This window comes from Chinchilla lanigera, unplaced genomic scaffold, assembly GCF_000276665.1.
Source record: "Chinchilla lanigera isolate Chin_1 unplaced genomic scaffold, ChiLan1.0 scaffold00068, whole genome shotgun sequence".
In the NCBI taxonomy this organism is placed as follows: domain Eukaryota; kingdom Metazoa; phylum Chordata; class Mammalia; order Rodentia; family Chinchillidae; genus Chinchilla; species Chinchilla lanigera.
In genome coordinates this window covers 9204886-9227616 of record NW_004955469.1, presented here as the reverse complement: position 1 = coordinate 9227616, position 22731 = coordinate 9204886, and the positions used below count along the sequence as shown (strand labels likewise).

General features: G+C 52.3%; 1 protein-coding gene across 5 annotated transcripts in view; it reads right to left on the bottom strand.

Moving 5' to 3' along the window:
* Positions 1-90: 90 nt before the first annotated feature.
* Positions 91-22731, bottom strand: part of Cad (carbamoyl-phosphate synthetase 2, aspartate transcarbamylase, and dihydroorotase) — a 24094-nt gene continuing 1453 nt past the window's right edge. The window contains exons 3-45 of one of the 5 annotated variants that reach the window (XM_013522640.1): positions 20205-20334; positions 19036-19178; positions 18734-18875; positions 18364-18535; positions 17985-18170; positions 17688-17800; positions 17025-17170; positions 16651-16782; positions 16302-16535; positions 15962-16183; positions 15573-15761; positions 15188-15312; positions 14926-15056; positions 11945-12057; positions 11147-11391; positions 10721-10967; positions 10322-10420; positions 9937-10161; positions 9652-9834; positions 9222-9440; positions 8780-8947; positions 7915-8097; positions 7688-7792; positions 6778-7017; positions 6503-6584; positions 6076-6242; positions 5784-5948; positions 5496-5627; positions 5088-5289; positions 4550-4740; positions 4332-4472; positions 4046-4147; positions 3409-3496; positions 3108-3158; positions 2774-2818; positions 2501-2670; positions 2313-2387; positions 1638-1850; positions 1316-1441; positions 999-1154; positions 811-912; positions 542-636; positions 91-442 (exon numbers count right to left, since the gene is read on the bottom strand). In XM_013522640.1, the coding sequence (XP_013378094.1) occupies positions 268-442; positions 542-636; positions 811-912; positions 999-1154; positions 1316-1441; positions 1638-1850; positions 2313-2387; positions 2501-2670; positions 2774-2818; positions 3108-3158; positions 3409-3496; positions 4046-4147; positions 4332-4472; positions 4550-4740; positions 5088-5289; positions 5496-5627; positions 5784-5948; positions 6076-6242; positions 6503-6584; positions 6778-7017; positions 7688-7792; positions 7915-8097; positions 8780-8947; positions 9222-9440; positions 9652-9834; positions 9937-10161; positions 10322-10420; positions 10721-10967; positions 11147-11391; positions 11945-12057; positions 14926-15056; positions 15188-15312; positions 15573-15761; positions 15962-16183; positions 16302-16535; positions 16651-16782; positions 17025-17170; positions 17688-17800; positions 17985-18170; positions 18364-18535; positions 18734-18875; positions 19036-19178; positions 20205-20334 (6570 nt within the window). In that variant the 3' untranslated portion in view covers positions 91-267. Of the gene's footprint in view, positions 443-541; positions 637-810; positions 913-998; positions 1155-1315; positions 1442-1637; positions 1851-2312; positions 2388-2500; positions 2671-2773; positions 2819-3107; positions 3159-3399; positions 3497-4045; positions 4148-4331; positions 4473-4549; positions 4741-5087; positions 5290-5495; positions 5628-5783; positions 5949-6075; positions 6243-6502; positions 6585-6777; positions 7018-7687; positions 7793-7914; positions 8098-8779; positions 8948-9221; positions 9441-9651; positions 9835-9936; positions 10162-10321; positions 10421-10720; positions 10968-11146; positions 11392-11944; positions 12058-14925; positions 15057-15187; positions 15313-15572; positions 15762-15961; positions 16184-16301; positions 16536-16650; positions 16783-17024; positions 17171-17687; positions 17801-17984; positions 18171-18363; positions 18536-18733; positions 18876-19035; positions 19179-20204; positions 20335-22731 lie in introns of all 5 variants that reach the window. The other 4 variants (XM_005400467.2, XM_005400468.2, XM_005400469.2 and 1 more) reach the window with 4 other exon arrangements.

Here is a 22731-nt window from a genome sequence, read left to right as displayed (position 1 = left end):
TGCGGCACCACAGCTCTGGAAGGCTGACCAAGAGCCCCACCACACTGTCATCCCCTGAAAAGCCCATGGTACTTGTGAGGAAGCAGGAACTGAGGCAGCATGGCCGTTTATTAGTCAGTAGAAAAGTAACTGTACAGATTTGAGTGTAAGAAGGGAGACGGAGCCTCAGTATCTGAGGCCACACCTCCATACCAGAAAGCTCCAGTCTAGAGCCTGAAGCACAGTCCCCACGGGAGGTGTGAGCTACCCGGATGCCCCAAGCATCTGCTAAGGGTGCTGGCCCCGTGGGGGGCATTGGGTTTCCTTGCCCAGCAGCTGCGCCTGAAGAGAAGAGGCGGACGAGGCCGAGCCCAGGACTGTGGCTAACAAGGCCATGCGGATGTACATGCCGTTCTCAGCCTGGCGGAAGTAGGCCGCTCGCGGGTCCGAGTCCACCTCCACACTGCAAGGGAAGGGACGGTGTTACCACATGCTCAGGACGCCTGGGTCAGGACTAAGGCCCTCCTCCCCGTAGTCAGCCCTCACTTCTGATGCCCATCACCTAATCTCGTTGACACGAGGCATAGGGTGCATCACCACCATCTTCTCCTTGGCCCGCGTCATGATGTGGGGGGTGAGGATGAACTGACCGAAGCACTGTGAGGCAGGTGGGGTTCCTGTTAGCACTGCAGGGCAGCTACAGCGGACACGCTCTCGGCGCCCCCGGAGTCCCCTCTACCCACACAGAGCTACGGCAACCACAGGACCTCAGCCCATGCCTGCCGCCCTGCTCTCTCATCCGGATGCCCCGTCCTCATGCTTGGCACTCACTGATTCGTATTCCTGGGCAGAGCCAAAGCGCTCCTTCTGGATTCGAGTCATGTACAGCACGTCAGTGTCAGGCAGCGCCTCCTCAATGTTCTCAAACTCCTCCTGGGGGGAGATGGGGCCACGGTGAATGCATGCCGGGCTCCGACCACCACAGTCCCATAGTCTAGGCCAGAGCCTGAGGGTCTCACCTGCTTGATCCCCCGGGAGGCTACGTAGTCCCACACGTTGGGTGGCATGCGCAGGCTGGGGGGTGCCACGTAGCGGAGGCTGACGCGGTACAGGGTGAGCAGGCGGGCCAAGGAGTGTACTGTGCGTCCGTGCTTCAGGTCTCCCACCATGGTGATCTGGGAAGGAACCCAGTCACCACAGACACCCCTCCCACACTGCGAAGCCTCGGGTCCCACGACTCGGACATGGGCCTCCTCAATGCAGCATGCCACGGGCTGGAGAAACCACTTCCTGCTTCCCTCCCTGGCAGGGCTCCGGTCCCTGCCATTGTCCTCACCGTCATGCCGTTGACAGTCCCCAGCTCCTCCCGGATGGTGAAGATATCCAGCAGGGCCTGTGTTGGGTGCTCTCCCACCCCATCCCCAGCGTTGATCACTGGCTTCCGGCAGTGCTTGGATGCCAGCTGTGGGAGGGGAATGAGACTCCTGCCTCTTGCAGCTCAGACGCCCGTTTCCCAACCTCAATTCCACTCCTCCTGGGCGGTCCTCCCACCCATGGGGCCCAACCCATGACCTGTGGCCCAAGAACACATAGGCAGGAGGGACTGCAGGCCTGGGTGCAGCCTTACGGACCCCTCTCAGCACACAGGTTAGCCTCACCTCCACCGCTCCGGGCTGGGGGTGCCGGAGCACCACCACGTCGGCGTAGCAGCTCATGGTCTGCACCGAGTCAGCCAGGGACTCGCCCTTCTGGACAGAGGACGTAGCTTCCGAGAAGCTGAGCACAGAGCCCCCGAGCCGTGCCATGGCTGCTGCAAAGGAGCTGCTGGTCCGTGTGCTCACTTCGTAGAACATGGAGGCCATGACCTTGCCCTGCAGAGGCCATGTGGAAGGTGTATGAGTGGGGCGTGTGTGAGGGCGCAGGTGGCACTCACCTCAGCTCATGCCAGGGTTGCTGTGATGATCCTTCTCCCCCCAGACCTTTTTGGTGAGCTGTCAGAGCCTCGATACTTTTAGTACCAGGGGCTCTGGGCTACAGATCTGCCTCCAAAAAGCCACTGTGAGTCACCTGGGAGGGGAGGAAAGGTCATCTCTCCCACCACTGACCTGGCACACTAGATGACCCCACAGATGGGCTGACGCCCTGGCACTCAGACCCCCACGTCAGCTGAATACCACTGCAAGGCGGGGAAGCACAGGGGCAGGCGCAGAGCAGCAGGACCTCCCAGAGCAGAGGATGGAGCTGCTAGCACTGCAGGATCTGGGCACACCAGGGGACCTGATGGCAAGGGCAGGAAATGGCCAGCATGCTTGGCTCAACAGCCCGACCCTGACCTTGAGGATGTCGAGGCTCCGCTCCTTCTGGACCGTCATCCTCAGTGTGTGTGCCACATTGAACAGGTGGGACATCTAAAAAAGACCCCAAGTCAGCAGGAAAGGCAATGAGCAGCCCCTGGGGGTCCTGGCCCCCACTTTCCAAATTCTCAAAGGTCTGAGCCTCCCCACACTCCTTCCCCAGGCACCTGATCTTTGGTGAACTGCTCTACAGACAGGATATGTTGGCCCACTAACGAGTGCAGCGGAGGCGAGGTCTGGGGGTGCAGCAGGCATGGGGCCCCCAGGTTCTGGGGCGACGCCTGTCTCGGTACCGGTGGTGGAGGGTAGTAGGTGCCGTCTGGGGTTCCCATCAGCTCTGCAGTGAGGGACAAGGTGGAAGAGACCGGTCAGAGGGTGCCCTGTCCGGGCCAGGCTGTGGTGGTCCCCAAGACACATGTGCACCAGTGTGGGGCCCTCACCTAGCTCAGCTGCCTTCCGAGAGGCTTTCTCCTTGGGCTCCTCGGCTGCAAACAGGCAGGAGGGCAGATGTGCATCTGTGGCCGCAGGGTGCAGAGCCCCACTTCCCCAGGAACTGCACTCACAGTGCCTGTGTTAAACCACCTCACACCACAGTAGCTACAGCAGGTTAGGCGTGGGTGGGAAGGAGGCAGCAGCAGCTCTGGGACACCTCTAGGACTCCCCACGGGGCTGCTGTGTGGAAGCAGTGGTGCCCACCCCGGCCCTTCCCAGCTGCCACGGGGATCCTAGGCAGAGGAACAGCCAGGTTCACGCCAACCAGCAACCGGGATTTACCCCTTGCTCTGCTGCCCCACGAGATCCCAGCTCCTGGGCGGAGGAACACAGCTGCCCACAAAGAGAGAGACCTATGAGAAGATGCTGCGGGTGTTTACCGCAGGCCGCAGTGACTTACTTAGGCAAAGAAGGGTACAGCGGGCCAGGCTAGGATGAAGGTATGAAGATAAGGACAAGGTACGTGGATAGGACAGCGCTGGGAGGAGGGGCCTGAGTCAGTTCCTGGGCAACTGAGCCCCCAGTGCGGACACTGGTAGCAGAGGACCCTTCAGAGCTGCCACGCCTCTCTTACCAGGCAGACCTGGGTCAGAGGCGCGGTGGATCCGGGGTGGCAGGTGGAAGCGGCCATCGGGAAGCCCTGGGATGCCCCGGCGCGGCCTCTCTGGCGTCTGAAATGGCAATATTGGCCCAGGGTGTTTAAGAGTGACTCAACCCGACTGCACACTTGATCCCTTGCGAAAAGCCAAGAGATGCTTGTGTACACGGAGCCTGCTCCCCATCTTCCTCTCAGCACCATCCTTCCGTGTGTTGTCAAAGCCAACAGACAACCTCACAACAGGGCCCTTGGACAGAACTCAGGCTGGACTAAGTAAGCTGAAACCTCAGAGGCGGCCTTTTAGGCTGAGAGCTGGCTCTCTGGCACAGTGTCAAAAGGAGGTTTTATTTTTTAGGCAGGGGCCATGTAGTATAGGCTGGCTTTGAACTCACTTATGGAGACAGGCTGGCCGCAAAGTCATGGCAATCTTTCTGCCTCAGCCTCCCAAGTGCCAGGATTATAGGCATGTGCCACCATGCCCAGATGGTGGTGGGGGTTTTAACCGGTAAGTGCAGAGCCTTCTGACCCATGAATCATTAATGAAAATGCTCAAGCTGTTGGTGCTGCCCTGGGGACACCCTGGGCCCAATCCCCAGCCCTAGGTTAGAAGCAGTGTGGATACCGTGGTCATCTCACTGGCGGCAGGGGCTGAGGGTGGGGGCTGGGGAACAGCCCCCTGAGGCCACTTCCGCACGTCCTGTCCATAGCCCGGGGGCACCAGCACCTGCGGAGAGAAGGCAGGGGCATGAGGAGAGCCAGCCAGGCTCCTAAACGGCAAGTACACGTGTTGCTAGGGATCCAGGGCAGCCAGAGGGGAAAGGGACTGTGTATATGTGCCAGGCAGGGAAGGAAATGAAAATGACGCAGGAAGAGGTCACACTGAGATGAGGCAGGGGCCACACGTATACCTGTCCGTCAATATAGGCAACCTCTCCCCGCAGGACCACACGGCGGACGGTACCCTTCACCTTCTGCCCTTCGAAGGGTGTCCAGCGGGCCTTGGAGAAGGGCATGTGGCTGGGGATTGTCCACTCATGCTCCAGATCCACCTGGTAGAGGGTCAGAGGTCACACACTGGGAAAAGACCCAGTGGCGGAGAGTCCCGCCCAAGCTTTCGCCCCCACACCTCCACATAGGTGTCCTCCTGTGGCGGCAGGTGGAAGATGCGCCGAGGATTGTGGTGCAGTCGCTGTAACAGGTCATCCAGACTGAGCCGGCCCTCGCTCACAGCAGTGAGCAGCAGCGGCAGCATGGTCTCCAACCCGGGGAAGCCAGGTGGAGGCTGGGCCCCACACTTCTCCTCCAGCGTGTGGGGGGCTGGGATAAAAACAGCCATTAGCCTCAGGGACTAAGGGGAACCACTCACCTCCCCATCTGGGGAGTCACATGCGCCCCAGGAACACACTTCCAGCAACCTTACTGTACTCACTGCCAACGCTGGTGGTCTTTTCTGGGAACTGGTGGGGAAGGGACAACTGCTCTCCTGTGGGGCCCACAGCTCTGCCCATTTACAGTTTAACTCATCTGCCCATTCATTCTTTCAACCAGTTTGGGGAACCGATCACCAACCAGGCACCGAATTAGAGGGTGGTTTCCCACAGATCAAGACTAGGGCTGGCCCACGGCTTGAGCTGGGCAGAGGAGGTGCACATGGGCCCTCTCACCGTGGTCTGAGGCAAAGCAGTCGATGGTGGGCAGGTTTTCCCAGAGGGCCTCCACATCCTGGCGGGAGCCAAGCTCAGGTCGGACCTCCCCCTTCCCAGGCCCCAGGCGCTCCAAGTCCTCTCGGCTCAGGAACAGGTGGTGGGGTGCCACCTCACAGGTCACTGGTAGCCCCTGTGCCTTTGCCGCTTTAATCAGCAGAATCTGGGGAGAGAGCAAGGAGACCCAAAGGAGGGTTCTATAGGTCCCGCCTGCAAAGTGCCCATGGCCAGCATCACTTCTCAGAGTGCTATGGGCCAACAAGCCGAGGGGACCAGCTCCTCCACCCTCTCCCGCCCCCAAGGACGGCTCTGACCTTCGGGCTTACGGGGAAAGAGACAGGAACCCCGGGACCTCTGGTGCACTCTCACCTCCTCCTTCCGTGCCACGTGACATATGTGCACGGAGCGCTGCATCAGCTGAGCCACCATGAGGATGGCGGCGACACTCTGCCGCTCTGCATGGGCCACGATGGGGAGGTGGGATGGCCACGTCTCGAAGTGCTGTGGGGACAAAGGCTGGCTGAGGGGTATGCAGTGCCGCTGATTCTCCAGGCTCACCACAGCCAGTGCCCTGGGCAATCTGGAGTCCTCTCACAGGGGGAGGCCTTAGGCCAGGAGCCAGCAGCGGGTGATCGCCTGCCCCGGCTCACTGCCTACCTCCATCCACTGGACCACACTGTCCAGCCGCAGCTCTGAGAAGGTCTCATTGAGGTAGAGCTTCAGCCCTGCTGCAGACCCAGCCACAGTGCCCAGGGTCCCTGCATTTTCCGACGAGGCCCCAAGGAACAGGGCATAGTCACAGCGGGCGCCAGCTTCTGCTAGCTGGAGAGGGCATACAACAGGGGGCTCATCAGCACCCACGCCCTCACAGGCCAGCCTGGTGCCGTGGCCGGGGCCCAGAGAGGGCGGAGGGCAAAGGGCTTGTGAAGGCAGGGGTGCAGCAGCTCACCTTCTGGGCCAGGGCCAGAGCAGGGGCATCAATGATGGGAGGCCTGGTGTTAGGCATGGCACACACCATGGTGACACCCCCGGCCAGGGCAGCCGCTGTACCTGAGGCAAAGTCCTCCTTGTGCGTCCCACCTGGCTCCCTCAAGTGCACATGGACGTCGATCAATCCTGGGAGAACATGGGCACCGAGATTAGCAGGAGGACAGGAAGGGCACAAGCACAAGGTGTGTTGGGATAGCAGGAAAATTAGTAGCACCTGATACAAGTTCCTCAGGCTAGGGGACCACGGACTGAAGAATGAAGAGCAGAGCAAGAGATTCTGGGCCCTTCAAGGCCTGTGAGGTGCCCAGCAGAGGACGGGTCCCACCCTACTTTTACCCCAGGGGCTCTACACCAGCTGCTACCAGTGTCCCCAGAGATGCGCTCACCAGGCAGCCGCACGAGCTTCTGGGAGGTCATGCAGTCAACATGCACCTTCAAAGGAGGGGTTGGCCCGATCTGGCCTAAAGCCTGCAAGTGGGAGGCAGAGGGTGTTGGTGTAAGGGGAGCCAGCCATCATTCCCACCTTCTCCCCCTCTGCAGCCCCACAGCTTTATCAGCAGCACAGCTCATTCATGACTTTTCCTACTGCACCGGATGTGCTCACTACCCCTCCTCCCGCAGCACGCCAGCTGTCTCGCTCCAGCATCTGGGCCCCAGTTACCTCCACAAAGAGTTTGGTGCACTTGATATCAATGATGAGGGGCACAGAGAAGTCAGCCGCCAGGCGCCGAGTACGATAGCCCTTGGTCACGAAGGAAGAGAGACGGCGGCCCCCGGCCCCTCGCATTGACAGGTTAATCACTAGCTCGAAGTGATTCTCCGCCAGCTGCTCTAAGATGCTCCGCTGTGGGGGGCACTCACCATCCACTGCCTCCTCAAAGTGCCAGTCTACAGCAGTCACCTGTGGGCCCAGAGCCAACATTAGGCCAACCTGAACCTGGCAGAGGCTGGGGAGGCCAGCCTGCAGGGAGGGGAGCTGGCCATGGAGAGAAAGAAGACTGAAGACCCACAGGCTGTGGACCTAGGGGTTGCCTCTCTTCAACACTGCCAAAGTACATTTTCTTACAGGAGAAGTGTCTCTACTACGTGGAATAAGACAGATTACCAAGGATCAAGAGTGGTATGAGGCTGGGGATATAGCTCAGTGGCACAAATGCCTGCCTGGCAAGCACAAGGTCCTGAGTTCAATTCCCAGTACAAAAAACCCAAAATTACGGTCTTTGTGCCGGGCATGGTGGCGCATGCCTATAATACCAGCACTCAGGAGGCTGAGGCAAGAGGATTGACTGTTCCAAGTTTGAGGCTAGCCTGGGCTACAAAGTGTGCTTAAGGCCAGCCTGAACTGCATAGGGAGACCCTGTCTCAAAAAAAAAAGCGGTACCAGCTCACACACATGTACACACAGACAAGAATCACCAAGGGAATACCCGACCATTCATTAAGAGTGCAAGAGAGATTGCCAGGAACTTCTCTCTGGGCATCCTTGTTCCACACAAAGTGTACATTATTAGTACAACATAATCACAGGAGCAGGGGCCAAGAAGGGCAGTGTGGCACTGCTGGAGCTGTACCTTGACACCATGCTCAGTGTAGAAGTCAGCTGTGCCCAGACTGGCGTAGAGGCTGTAGCCCAGGCTCTCCAGCAGCCGCACAGTAGGGAGCAGCTCGCTTTTGTTCTGAAACCAAGCAGAGGGCCGAAGAGGGTGTGTTTCTCTGCCACTATTCCTAGGTCAGAAGTAGCCCAGGGAGTCAAGACCATGTGGACCCTAGTTCACTGGGCGCTCCCCAAAGCTGGTACCTTATAGCTGCCAATGGTCAACAGGATGTTCTTCTTGGGGATCTTAAAGCCAGTGCTTAGCATGGCCTTGAGGTAGGCCTCACAACGGCTTTCCCCAAAGCAGGCCACCTCCCCAGTACTGGTCATCTCCACGCCCAACACCACATCAGCACCCGCCAAGCGGGAGAAGGAGAACTGAGGCACCTGAGGGAGCAGGACAGAAAAGAACCAAGGTGTCACCTGCAGAGGCAGGCCTGGTCTCTTCTCCTTCTCCATTTACACAGCAGAGCTGCCCTGTGCTGCTGCTGCTGCCGCCATTCTACACGGGCCCTACCGCTTCCCAAAGTGCTGCTGTTTCAGCTGTCCCTGGCCTTGGAATGCTTTCCCACAGAGCTCTGCAAATCAAAATCCTGACCTCTGGGTTGCGGGTATAGCTCAATGGTAGAGCACTTGCCTAGCACGCATGAGGCCCTGGGTTCCATTTCCACAAGAAAACAAAACAGAACACCAACAAACATAACAAACAACTCCAAACCCAAACCCAGCCAAACCGAAACAACCCTAACCGTCCTTGAGACTCAGTTCCAATAGTGCCCTCTCCCAAGCGCTCCTGGATCACCCATTCTGTAAGCAGCATCCCCTATCTCTAAATTCCTGAGCATTTGACTTACACCTTGACTATGCAGGTTTATCACAGACTATTTCTTATCAAAGCTATTTTGGAACCTGACTTCTCTTGCTCCTGATTCCTTGGAGGTAAACGCCTAAGAGACAAAGACTATCTTATCACTCTCTGGTCCAACAAGGCCCTGTGTGGTGCCAGTTTGCCTGCTAACTGCTCTTGCCCTATTTACCTGCTAAGCCCAAGGGTTTTAATCCTCCTTACCTTTACCCCCACGACTCCAGAGCCAGTCATGAGCCCCACGGGTTCTACCTTTTCCCCCATGATGATTCGTGTGGCCAAGGCTACTAGGTCAACACCTAGTGTTTTGGAGACAAAGGGGAAGGAGCGAGAGACACGCACGTTGCATTCAATAACTTTCAGCTGATCATCCTGGGGCAGAGAAGGATCATGTCAGGCTGTGTGCAGGCTAAGCCTGCTAACACTACTCCACGGACTCTTCCCCTCTCTCCACGCTGAGCACAATCAAACCCGGGTGACTATGGCAAATCCTGACCACACTGCAGACTCGAGCTATGAGCCCTTCCCTCCAGCTCTGATGTCCACTTGGACGAGCGGGGGAGACATCACAGGGCTCTCTGGAACTGAGTCTAGCACAGAATGAGGAGGAGCGCTGGCCTTTCTTTCCCTCCTTTCACCTCATTACCTTGGCAATGAGCTGCAGATTGAAGGGTCCTGTGACCTGCAGCTCCTGGCCCACAGCATGCACAATGGCTTTGATCCGCTCCAGGGTTTTGGCGGTGATATCTTGTGGGGGGGTAACCAGTGTGGCATCCCCTGAATGCACACCTGCATTCTCCACGTGCTCAGAGATGGCGATGGCAGCCACCACACCGTCACAGGCCACAGCATCAACATCAATCTCCTAGTGGCAGCCACAGGCAGTACGTGTGATGTAGGGCAAGGTCCACTTTCTTCTCCCACTCGCCCTTCTTCTAGGAGGCCCCTTTCCCTTATAGGCCCTGATGCAACCCATCCTTCCCAGCACACCGTGACCATGATTTTGCAGGACCAGCAGGGAAGTCTCCACTGGAGCTGGGGGGGCTGCCTTCAGAGATTTCTTTGTAGTTTCTTACCTTGGCCTCCTGGATGAACTTGGAGATGACCACAGGGTGCTCCTTGGAGACGGCTGCCGCACTGCTCAGGAAGCGCTCCAGGTCCCCATCGGTGTAGGCCACATTCATTGCAGCACCACTCAGCACATAGGAGGGGCGCACCACGCAGGGGTACCCCACATCCTGGCAGAACTGACGAGCAGACTAAGGGAGGCAAGAAGGGAGCTTAGTAGGGCTGGTCATACTCATCCGTGAGCATCACCCAGTCGCCAGCCCCCTGCCCACACCCACCAGACCCTAGCCCACCTCTAGGTCACTGAGCTCCCTCCACTGAGGCTGGCTGATACCAATGGTGTCAAGGAGCCGGGAGAACTTGAATCGGTTCTCAGCAGAGTCAATGGCTTCCGGGGAGGTGCCCAGCACCCGGCACTGCTGCCGATGCAAAGCCATGGCCATGTTGTTGGGCAGCTGCCCACCCATGGACAGGATCACACCTTCAGGATTCTCCAGCTCATAGATGTCCATCACCACCTGTAATGCAAGCCACAAGCAAAAGGTGACAACCAAAGAGCTCAAGGAGATGAGCTTTCTTGTTTACTGCTCTCCTCAGTCCCACCAAGTGCCAAAGAATCTTTGGTCAGCCAGCCAGTGCCCCTCAACCCTGGCCACCCAGCGCCCTCACCCTTCTCACCTCAAAAGAGATCTCATCAAAGTACAGTCGGTCACACATGTCGTAGTCAGTACTGACTGTCTCTGGATTGTAGTTCACCATGATGGTCTTATACCCCATCTGCCATAGGAAGGGTAATCACTTAGCAATTAGCAGGCAGGGAGATTATGAGCAAAGTAAGCTGAAGTCCCCACGGCAGTGTGTCAGGTGCCCAGTTTTCTGTGCTAATGGATAACACCCGCCTTGGGGAAGAAGTAGGCTGAGTGTTGGGGAGGAGACTCAGGTACTGTGTGGGGCAAAAAATGCCCTCCTGGCGACACACTGTAAGGTGGAACGATTAACTGGGAGAGCCAGGATGAAGTGTAGGGGAATAGGCAATTGCCAGAGTGAGAGACTGGAATGGAAGACGAGCTCCCAGACCTTGCGGAGCTGCTGGATGCAGCCGACTGCACACCAGTCAAACTCAACACTGGAGCCGATGCGGTAGACACCCGAGCCAAGGACCATGACATGAGTTGTCTGGAAGGGGAGGTCATGGGTGTTGCCCCAGTAGGTCAGGTACAGGTAATTCGTCTGGGCTGGCCACTCAGCTGCAACCGTGTCGATCTGCTTCACCACTGGGCAGATCCCCAGTTCCTGACGCAGCTTACGAACAGCCAGCTCTGTGCTGAAGGAGAAGAAGGGTCAGAAACATAGGCTCTAGGAGTGGGGTACCTGATAGAGAGGTGGGGCCCCAGGGTAGGGATTAGAAAGGCAACTGCCCAGGGACAAGGGTCAGAGGTCTCCAAAGCTCTCCACCAAGGCGACCCACACCTCCCAGGCCGAGGCCTCACTGCCACCTCTGACCTCAGAACTGCAAGGGCGATCTGCTTGTCTGAGAAGCCGAGGCGCTTGGCCTGGTGCAGGAGGTCTGGGGGCAGAGGCTGCCCTCGGTGCTGCTCCAGGAGCTGGGCATGAGTGACAATGCGCTTCATTCTTTGCAGGAACCAGCGGTCGATGCGTGTGAGCTCATACAGGCGGTCCACTGAGTAACCTGCCCAGAGAGCAGCAGCTACCACGAAGATCCGCTTATCTGTCGGTGTCTCCAACTCCTGACAGAGAGTGCAGACAGATGAATGCAGGACTGTGCCACAATAGGAGAAGCCATGACCTTAAGTAAAAAACACCCCCAACTGGCTGGGTGTGGTTGCACATGCCTGTAGTTCCAGCTACTTGGGAGGATGAGGTACAGACCAGCCTGGGCAACATAGCAATATCCCACCTGATCGAAACAAAATAAAATTCAACCTACTGTCACGTGAGTGCTTTAGTGTGGCACTGTTAAGAAAGGGAAGCTGTACCTACTGCACAGCCTCTGCAACTGCAAAAACCTGGACACAGATTCTGGCTCTGCCTATCACTAGATGTGTGGCCATGAGCTCTTTCTATAACCCCTCTAAGCCCCAGTTTCCTCATTTGTAAAAACAAATCTAATAATACATTCTCTTGTAATGATGAATGAGCAAACGCCTCAGAATCCCCAGTGAGGTGAAAATAACAAACGTCCCACGATGACTGCTGCCACCGTACTGTCAACAAGCTCACAGCCGGGGAGCAGCAGAGCATGGGTGACACTGGGGGCGCAGCCAGAGGGGAGCTGCTTACCACGTCGCTGACTGGCTTCACTGTGTGGTCAAAGCCCACACAATTCTCATCCACCATACGCAGGGCCTTCTGGAAGGCCTCCTCAAATGCACGCCCGATGGCCATGACCTCACCTGGAGGAAGAGAGAAGGCCGAGGGGTAGAGGGGAGGTGCGCTTTGCCCAGCATGCTACTGCCAAACCTCTGCAGGCTCACAAGGCAAGCCCTACGGTGCTGGGATGCACGGTGCCTCCCCATTAAGAAACCTCAAACTCACAGCCCTCTCCCTGCCACTTCTGCAGGCAGGTACAGCCTCTACGATTAGGAGGAAACACGGACTCAATGTGCCTAAAGTGACTGTGTGGGCACTGAAACAGTTAATTTATCACAGTGGCCGGAACCACTGATGGCTGTCTGGTTAACGACCTCCTTTATTTAGTCACAACGCGATGACACTACCTGGAACCTGCCTCATCCTTTAGACCTTAAAAAGTCGGGAAAATAAGATGATTGTACTACTCTTCAAAAGCATGTCAAGGCAATTTTAAAAAGGTATTTTTTGCTTGTGTTTTATACATGATTATAATGTACACTCCACCTGCATCCTGCCTCTTTCCTCATCTAAACTCTTCTTCGCGTTGCTCAATGACCTTATATACACACCACTTAATTCCTGTGTGATGGCCACAATTCAACTGCCAGCTTCCCAGAGGACATTTAGCTTTTAAGTGTTGGTCATTGTAAGTGAGGCTGTGATGTTTTCTGTGTTTTGGATTTTCTCCCTAGAATAAATTTCCAGAAGTGCCAAGGGTAACAGGTAAGGCAAACATTTTATGATCTTTGGTAAGTACTAATTACAAGTTTGTGCTTTACAACACAAAGTACAAGTTTAAGCAATGGGTATAATCATTTTACATGATTTTTGCTAATAAATAAAAAAGTATGCCGGGCATGGTGGTGCACGCCTGTAATCCCAGCACTCGGGAGGCTGAGGCAGGAGGATTGTTGTGAGTTTGAGACCAGCCTGGGCTACAAAGTGAGCTCAAGGCCAGCCTGAACTGTACAGGGAGACCCTGTCTCAAAAAGAACCCCCCCCCCCAAAAAAAAGAAAGAAAGAGTATTTCATTTTAACTACATGTCTACTTTCTCGTAAGAGGCAACTTTTTTTCCAGGTTTTTAAAAATAGTTTTCTTTTCTGCACAGTTCTGTTCAGGTTCTCTGACCATTTCCCCTAAGGGCTTCAAGTATTTCTTACCAACTGTATTTTTCCATTTATAATCCTAACATTTACATTTCTTAAAAAAATTTTTTTTAGAACACCAAGATACTGTAGTAGTGTTAAGGAAGTAAACTATGAATGATTTAAATTCCACTACACTGTGAATAGATCATAAAACCTTTTAATTAATCCACCTCTATAACAAGATTATAGGTGATCTGCTATGACTAAGTGACCTTTTCTCATTTTTCAAGGACTTGTGTTTCTCATGACTCTCCACCACACCAGACTCCAGGCTGGGCTCAGAGCCCGCTGTTCTCTGTAAGAGTTCCCTGGGCCAGGTGGGGAGAGTGTGGGACACAACCACACAGGGCGTGCTTCTCTCCATCCCTACAAATCAAGGCAATGTCCTTTTCACAGCTATAAAACGTTATTAAAGATTGCATTCCAAGAATACTTGAATAGATGTAAAACATTTAAATGTCTCAGCTAGGAATCAATCTTTATCCTACTTTCAATCCACTTCTTGTAGCCATAATTCAATTATGGCTTCATTCCCATGTTTATTATAATTTTCGTATGACAGAAATTCATCTCAGAAAGGAACAACTTGGCAGTCCTGTGAGGATTTCCAACAATTTTGAAATAATATGTGAGCTCAGACTTGGTTAAAGGCCACTACTGCCCTAAGTGTAAGTTTGTAGCACAAAGAAACTCTTTTATCTAAGCTGGTGGCACCTGGGTCTCATACACTGACGCACTTGCCTTGGCTGAAATGTTTAGAGGACAGCCTAGGACAATCAAAGGGACACCACAAAGAAGCACCCTAGTCCCACCACACTCCACTGCTGTGTGGTAGATGACTGCCACACCCACCCCTGTTCACCGACAGAGCTTCTTGTTTTAATAAAGACCGCTGACGTTTTGTTCTGATCTTAAGACTATGCTAGAACACATTTTATTTAGTGATGGAGACACAAAGTGCCAGAGAGGGAAAGATGTTAATAATATGTGAGCTTGGATTTAAAAGGGTTCCCAGGAAAACAGCAGTAATAGTTCCCCTTAAACGCAGACATCTAAACTAACAGTGAATAAAATGTCACTGGCACCAACAAGCTAGTGATGAAGCTGTGGGCAAAATGCCACCAGGATGAGCTGTGGGTGATTTCACGACCTGGTCTATGACAGGTGACAAAGAGCATGCAACTAGGAAGCAGCTCTAGTTTTTAGCTCCTGGCTCTGCCCACTACTCCTTGTGGGTCCTCACTCAAGTCATTCTCCTCCGATGGGCACCTTAATATACTCATCTGTTAAATAAGAGAGGAGATAGACTGATGCTAGCACGTGGTTCCAGAATCTATTCCAACACAGATTTCCATGTAACTTTGAACTCATTCCTGAAAAGAACCAGGATCAGGGTTGGGTGTAGCTCAGTAGATGGTAAGTGCAAGTTCTGCCTGGGAACTTAGTGAAAACTTAGTGAAACCCTGTCCCAATATTTAAAAAGGCAGGGGGTGGGGGGGTGCTGGAGATGTAGCTCAGTGTGAGTCCACGCTCCAGTATCAGGGAAAAAAAGAACAACTGCGTTAGTTTGATAAGCTAAGCTAAAATGCTCAGCCTCTATTAGCTGTTAGAAACCATGTTTCTAAGCTGCTGCTGATAAAGGAGCCAGGGAACTCTGACACTATAGACTCTTGGTCCCCATGGAACTCTGTAGGAGGACATTATGACGTGATTCGGTCCGCATGGGACTCTGTAGGAGGACATTATGACGTGATTCTCACCAACGCTCTTCATGCAGCTCCCAATCTTTGTGCTGACTCGCAGGAATTTGCTGAGGTCCCAGCGAGGAATCTTTACCACACAATAGTCCAGGCTGGGCTCAAAGGCTGCTGTTCCTCCTGTAACAGAGTTCCTGGGGCCAGGAGAAGAGGGTCCAGAGGACAGAGAATAGCATACAGGGTAAGCTTCTCTCTCTCCACAAATCCAGGCTTTTCTTCAGCTCCCCGCACCCTCTTTAACACCAGGAATCCTGCCACCACGTACCTGAGCTCAGGCAGGGGAATGCCCAATGCTAGCTTGGCTGCCACGTAGGCCAGTGGGTAGCCTGTGGCCTTACTGGCCAGGGCAGAGCTGCGGGAGAGCCTGGCATTCACTTCAATGATGTAATACTGCAGAGAGAAGAAAGAAAGGTCATGGGTTACCCGGCCTGGAAGCTCCTGCCTAGGAGAACTCTCAGAAAGGAGAGAAAATAAGCCCTCCCCATACAGACAGAGAGAACGCAAGAGCCCTCCCCAAGGCCCAGCCTTATAAAAGTGATCCTGGCTTCCACTCCAGGATCTGTGGGGCCAAAAGACCTCTTAACCTCGAGGTCCAGAGATTACAGGAGAGGAAACAGCTATAGTATCTGGTCCAGGGCATAGAGCTTCACCTGCTCAGACTCCGGGTTCAAGGCATACTGCACATTGCATTCCCCAACGATCCCCAGGTGCTGGGTCACCTTGATAGCTGTCTGCCGTAGGAGCTGGTACTCTTTGTCATTCAGTGTCTGGCTTGGAGCCACCACGATGGACTCACCAGTATGGATGCCTAGTGGGTCTAAGTTCTCCATGTTACACACCTGTGAAGGAGTGTGCACAGGGCCCAGAGGTCACTCCCAAGGGGAGACAGGATAGACAGGACGTTTCATCCCGGGTCTCACCGCCTCGGGGTCTGAGCCTTGCCTGCATCTGAGGGGCACAGAACCCTCTGAAATCTCAGGTCTCTGCTCTTCCAATCACTCAGGCTGCCTGAGCCAATGCACCCTCTGCCATCACTTACCGTCACACAATTGCCATAGGCGTCTCTCACCACCTCATACTCAATCTCCTTCCAGCCCTTGAGGGACTTGTCCACTAGCACCTGGCTGGTATGGGCAAAAGCAGGGGCTATGAGAGCCGAGAGCTCCTCCTTGGTAGAGGCAAAGCCAGAGCCTAGGCCTCCCAGCGCAAAGGCTGCCCGCACCAGCACAGGGTAGCCCAGTCGTTCAGCAGCTGCCTGGGCCTGCAACAAAGGGAAGAGAGAACAGTCATTTCCTGTTGCCCAAAAGGAACTGAGAACCAGAGGCTAAAAAATACAAAGAAAAGGACACTATCCTACTTTAACCAAGCATCCCTCAAACCTGCTCAAGAGAATTTGCTGCCTCACTGGGGGCCACGTGCTCTCCGATCTCTGCCATCCTAGCAGCAAAGGCACGCCGATCTTCGGTCAGTTCAATGGTTTCCACAGGGGTACCCAGGACCCGGACCCCATATCGAGCCAGAACCCCAGCTTTGGTCAGTTCCACACCACAGTTGAGGGCTGTCTGGCCCCCAAAAGTCAGTAATATGCCATCTGGACGCTCGTTACGTATCACCTGAGGCAGGAGAGAGGGGTCACAGGCATTTAAGACCTCGGGCAGAGAGTAGATCAAAGCAGCTTAGAAAGCCAGGGTGACTACCCTCCCTAGTCCACTCTTTCCCTGGTCATACCTGGGTTACATAGTGAGGCGTTATGGGAAGGAAATAGACCTTGTCAGCCAGCCCCTGAGAGGTCTGCACTGTGGCGATGTTGGGGTTGATCAGCAATGTCTGGATGTTCTCCTCCTTCAAGGCCTTAATCGCCTAAGGAACAAGAATGGCCTGTCAGCCTCTACTGCTGAAGCAAATCTCAAAGCCTTCGGTCAGCATTTCTCCTCTGCTTTCCCTCACTGTATACGGACTTCTACTCCTCACCACCTTGTCTTTTGTGTGTCTCCAGATCCCCTGGTCCATTTCCTCTCCATAATCAATGTTCGTACCTCAGCCTTCCTCCTTTCCACTCTATCCACTCCTAAAGGTCACAAACCCAGAAGGTCATCTCTTACCTGAGAGCCAGAATAGTCAAACTCTCCAGCCTGGCCAATGGAGAGGCCCCCAGAGCCTAGGATCAGAACCTTCCGTAGTGGTGGAAGCCCAGAGCCAGGGGCAGGAGATCCAGGGGGACAGAGGCGCTCAGTCAGTCGCTCTCGGACTGTGGAGGCACAAAGTCATGAAATGTGAGAGCCAGGAGGGACACAAGAGACTGTTTAGACTGGACTAACTTGCAGTGCTGGGGATATAGCTCAGTGGCACAAGTGCCTGCCTGGCAAGTGCAAGGTCCTGAGTTCAATTCTTGGTACCAAAAAAATTTTAAAAAGAATCTAAAGCAAATAGGCTCTATGCCTGTCTCTTCCCTCTACCACTAAAGAGTGATAGAGAGGGGCTGGGGATTTCGCTCAGCGGCAAAGCACCTGCCTGGCAAGCACAAGGTCGTGAGTTTGATTTCCGGTACTGGAAAAAAAAAAAAAAAAAGATAAAGGGATGACCTAAACCCAGGGCTCATGACCTTTGAGATCCTTTCTACAGAAGTAGCAACAACTATCTGGGCTTGCTAATCTGCTCTCCCCTCCCCCTAATCTCCCCAACACAGTTTTCAGGGTTTGTCCACCTTATGCTGACACTGGAGCCAGCCCGTTAGATCCATGACGTAACTCTATTAAGGTGCTTACCTGTCCAGCCCCCAGGGTTCCCAGCTACAGCCTCTCTCACAGTTTCCAGAAAGATATCAAAAAGCAGCTCCATATCTGAGGGGCCAGCTTGGTGCTCTGGGTGGAACTGGACACTGTGGAAGAGACGGTGGATGAAATCCATCCCTGATGTTGGCATGCTCCATGCAGCCTCAGGAGCAAGAGAGTAGGGAAGAGGACACAGGTTCGCTGCCATGCTTTACTTTCCCATTTTCAAGGCCCCCAGGGGTTCAAAGCTACACAGACCACCGGTCACCTTGCAGGATCACCCCAGCTCACCTGAAAAACGGCAGGCTGTCATGAACAATCCCTTCATTGGAACCATCATTGGCATTGGTGAAGAGAGGAGACCAACCTGCTGGCAGGGAGTCAGCTTCCACAGCAAAACCATGGTTCTGGGAAGTCAAAAAGCAGCGACCAGAGCCCACCAGCAAGCAGGGTTGGTTGTGGCCTCGGTTCCCGTACCTGGGGGTAGAGGCACTGAGTCACAGACCCTCCCTTCTCTACTGTGCCAAGCCTGGTGCTCTAGATTTTATTATGCTTGCTAGCCTTGCTCCTGTTTCTCCACTAACTCTCTCAACCCTCTTCTGATGCCCAGTACTCTACTCCCTTCCTCCTGCCCCAAGTGTAGGCTCCTACCTCTCCTCACAAGTCTCACCTCATCTTGTATGTCTTGGCCCCAATGGCTAAGGCCAACAGCTGGTGTCCCAGGCAGATCCCGAAGACAGGTCGGGGATCAGGCTTGGCTAAGATGCAGCTCAGTGTGGATACCACACTGGGGTAGGAGGCAGGATCACCAGGGCCATTACTTAGGAAGAGCCCCTCATACTCTGGAGTGGGCAGAAAAGATGAAATCAGAGACAGAGTTTCACTAAAAAGAGACAGGTCTAAAGCCCTCAGCGTGTAAACAGAAGCCTTGATTCTACTTTCATCACTGCAGCTCACATTGACTTGCAGCAACTGGGCTAAGGGACAAATCTTCCACCCCAGCTACCAGTTTGAGCCCTGCACACACCCTGGCTACTCACCCCAGCTGTCTAATGCATGGTCCCAGGGCACTACAGTGACCTCAGCCCCACGCTGGCAGAGACATCGGATCTGATTATACTTGAGGCCACAGTCCAAAGCAAGGATGCGAGGGGTACCCCCTGCATTGAATATCTGTGGAGTCTGAGGAATGAAGGGCAATAGTTGGCAGCTATGACCAGCAAATCTAAGATATGTTCACATTACAGTCCCTGCTTTTGATTCTACCGCAAGTGTTTACCCCAATTGTGGGCAAAGAATTACTCTATTTCCCCTACAAAAACTTCCTACTCCTCCCCTGTACCTTAGTGGAGACCTCTGGCACCAGAGGTTGGGCATTGGGGTCCATGAATGGTAGGGAAGAAGGCTCTGTCCCATTCTGGACCAGCTTTCCCAGCAGAGACCCTTGTTCGCGCAGCTTCTTAGTCAGCTCCCGTGTGTCTATTCCTGTCAAAACAGCACAGCCTCAGAGATCCATTCCCAACTTAATCATCCGTACCCTTCCAACACTTCCACTCTACAGCCCAGATTCACACACAGTTGGCATCAAAGTCCTGGGCTATCCTGATGCAAGGACACGACAGTGAAGTGTTCCTGCCCAAAGTGTCACAACTGAATTGAACCCCAACTCTAGGCTGATTCAATTATAGAAAGTAATTCCAATAGAAAAAGAACATGCTAAATGACACCACAGGAACATAATTAACAAAATGTGCACTAGGAAATACTCCTAAGGAAAAATGATCCATTTTCATCAAGCAGGTTACAGGGCCCACAGATTACAGGTAAAAGACATGTCATCCAAGTATGACATAGAAACCTTCTTATGTGCTAAATTCAAATAAATAAGAAATAATTTAGGTTATGGGGAATATTTTCAACTGCCTGCTAAGAGATTTTTACAATGCATGATAATACTGTGGTCATGGTCACATGTTTAAAAGACTATTCATAGATACTGCACTATCGTAGATAAGAGGATATGATGTTTAAGATTTATTTCAAGATAATCTAAGGGTGGCCAGGTATGATGGCACACGCTTGTAAACCAGCTTCTTGGGAAGCTGAGGTAGGAAGACTGAAAGGTTCAAGACTAGCCTAGGAAACTTAGTAAGACTCAACGGCTGAGGACGTAGCTCAGTGGTAATGTGCTTGAGTGTCCAGATTCAATCCCCAGCCATGTACAGAAAAATAAGTAAATAAAAAAAAACCTTAGGGGTGGTAGCAATGGCACTGAAATAAGGATAATCCTGAGTTGATGATCTTGGAAACTGGGGGTTCACTATACCATTTTTTCCCCTTGTATGATGGAAATTTCCCATCTGCATGTAGTTCCATTTCTTCTTGAAGCCATGGACCGCAATCTAAACTTTCTATACTTCTATCATTTAGACTCAAGTTCCAACAGATTTCTGAAAGCTGTTGATGACCTACCTCTAGGCCACGTGCTCTGCCAGACACATGGTAGCTTACCTTGTAGGCCAGGGATGCCATGCTGCTGCAGCCACTCATGCAGGGTGCAGGTGGCACTCCAGTGGCTGGGGCTGGGGCAGCACTCTCCCACCACCAGCCCTGCCACATGGATATTTGAGGATTCAAACCACTGCAGACAGAAAGAAGAGGTTGTGAGGAAGCTGGGCCCACCATCTCCCTAAGAAATCTTCCTTACTGTCTGGCCACAAACCCTCTACCACGCCACATGTTAATCCTTCAGCACACCAAGCACTTTATGCTCTTTGTTCTGCCCTCTAATAAATGCTGAATACACAGGCCTAGGGTGCCCAACTGAGAACTAAAAAATGGCAATTTCATGTTTTATTCTGTTTCCCTTATCTAAAATTGAGATCACAAATCCCCTTTTCGGTGAAGGCACCCCACGAACACACAGCATCTTGTCCCTGCACCTTAGAACTCAACACTATCTCCATGTCTTTCTTGCTAGTTACATTGTGTTGAGTACATGTCTCTCTTACAAAATAAAATTCTCAAAAGCAAAGTGCCTGATACATGGTTTCAGTTAACAAATATTTACTGAGTGCCCACTAAGTGCAGGCGTTGTGACAGATGCTGGGTATGGTGGTGCACACCTCTAATCCCTGCACTTAGGATGCTGAGGCAGGAGGATCGTGAATTTGAGGCCAGTTTAGGTTACAGAGTTCGTTCAAGACAAGTGACTACACAGGAATACCCTGTCTCAAAAACAAACCAACAAACCAGAGAAAAGCACTGATCAAGAAAAGACAAGGTCCCTGTCTTCACAACCTAGGAAGCCAGAAACTAAGACGATAACATGTACGTAAGATGTTAATTATGCGGTATGATAAAAACACTAATAAGATAGGTAAGCACAGGATGTTATCAAAAAGTAAAGCCTCAGGGCACAATACTAGACATGATCATAGCCTTTCCCACTTCATTTGAGATTAGCATTTAAAAAGAAATGATACAAACTTGTTACTTACTAGACAAGCATTTAAAACTAAACAGAGGAACAAGAAATTTATATGAAGACAGCAGCACATTCAGCTCAGTTGGTAAAAGCTTCACAGGTGGATGCTGAGACTGCTCTTCAGGGACTGGAGTGATATTTAGCAGAATCCCCCTCCTCCAAACAGAGTAACCCATGCATGCCCAAGTACATTACAGCACATGTGCCACAAGAGCACCAGGGTGGGGCTAGTGGCTCTAGGAGGCCTCACTTACCCTGGTCCTACCAAGGTACCAATCTTGCAGTTTTATAAACTAATTTTGTCAATGGGCTTACAACTGACATATGTCAGCTAAATTCAAAAGACAAGCATTATAAACTAAAATGCAGTTTATTTAGAGATTTATAATCAAGAAGGGTCCTTCCCAAGAACAATTATTGAGTCCCTTATCTAGATAAGAGTTCCTTTTTCCCAGTGACAAAATGGAAGTGACAGGATGACAGGATGACTAGAAAGGCAAATTAAGAATTACAAAGCTCAGCAGACTTGGAAGCCAGACAAAGCAAGTTTTGAGGAATATAGACATTCCTTGTTTAATGACCAAGTTCCATTCCCATAAATAGGTCATTAATTCAACTGGTCATTAAACGAAGAACTGCATACAGTATGTACATTACAATATTCAGAATGAAGAAATGGTTAAGGGAAACTCGAACTTGATGATATTGCTTTTGTTTGCATAACTCTTATATGCAGTACTGTAATGTTTAACATAAAGTTACAGGACTATACTATATAATTAGCAAAAACTACAGTACTACATAAGCAATGTGTACTGTACAAAAAAAGACATTGAGGCTCTATAAACAAGATGTGCAGAAAACAAACGTTGTAAGTCCGACCAGTGGGTTGTAAATCCAGCTAGTCCTTAAACTGGTAGGTCTTTAAATGAGAAATATCTGTACTGAATCTAGACTATGGTGACTTCCACTACTATCTTAACTGCTATAGGTCGACTTTTTAAATTTCAGCTTTCAAAGGACAACTTAGTTTTTAAATTCCAGACGAAGAAGGGAAACCTCACTGTGGGAGGAGACTGACCTTTCCAATGCAGAGGTAAGAACACTACTGAAAAGCAGAAAACAAAACAAGACAATGTAAGGAAGATAATAATCAATGTCACTGGTTTTGCAGGTAAACTGGCACCCCCTGTCACTGGGAAAGGTGTGACATTAGTTTCTAGTCTCTGTCCCACTAATTTATGTAGTTATACCGCATAGTTCTTCTCAAATGACTCGGCTGCTAAAAAACCTTCAATGGTTCCTTGGGGAGTTAAACCCGGGCTCTGGCTTTATTGCAAGGCCCTCTATGCCCTCTGTAACCTAGCTGCAGGCTCTTTTGAACTTTTGCATTCTTAGCAATTTGGACAATTGTTCCCTCAAACTCTCTGCCACATTCCTGGATCCATGCCTTCATTATAGACACAATGCTCTTAAAGGGGTATGCCTCAGAGGCCTCCAGTGCCCTGTGTGGTGGTAAGGTCCTTAATCTCTGTTTTTTTTTTTTTTTTT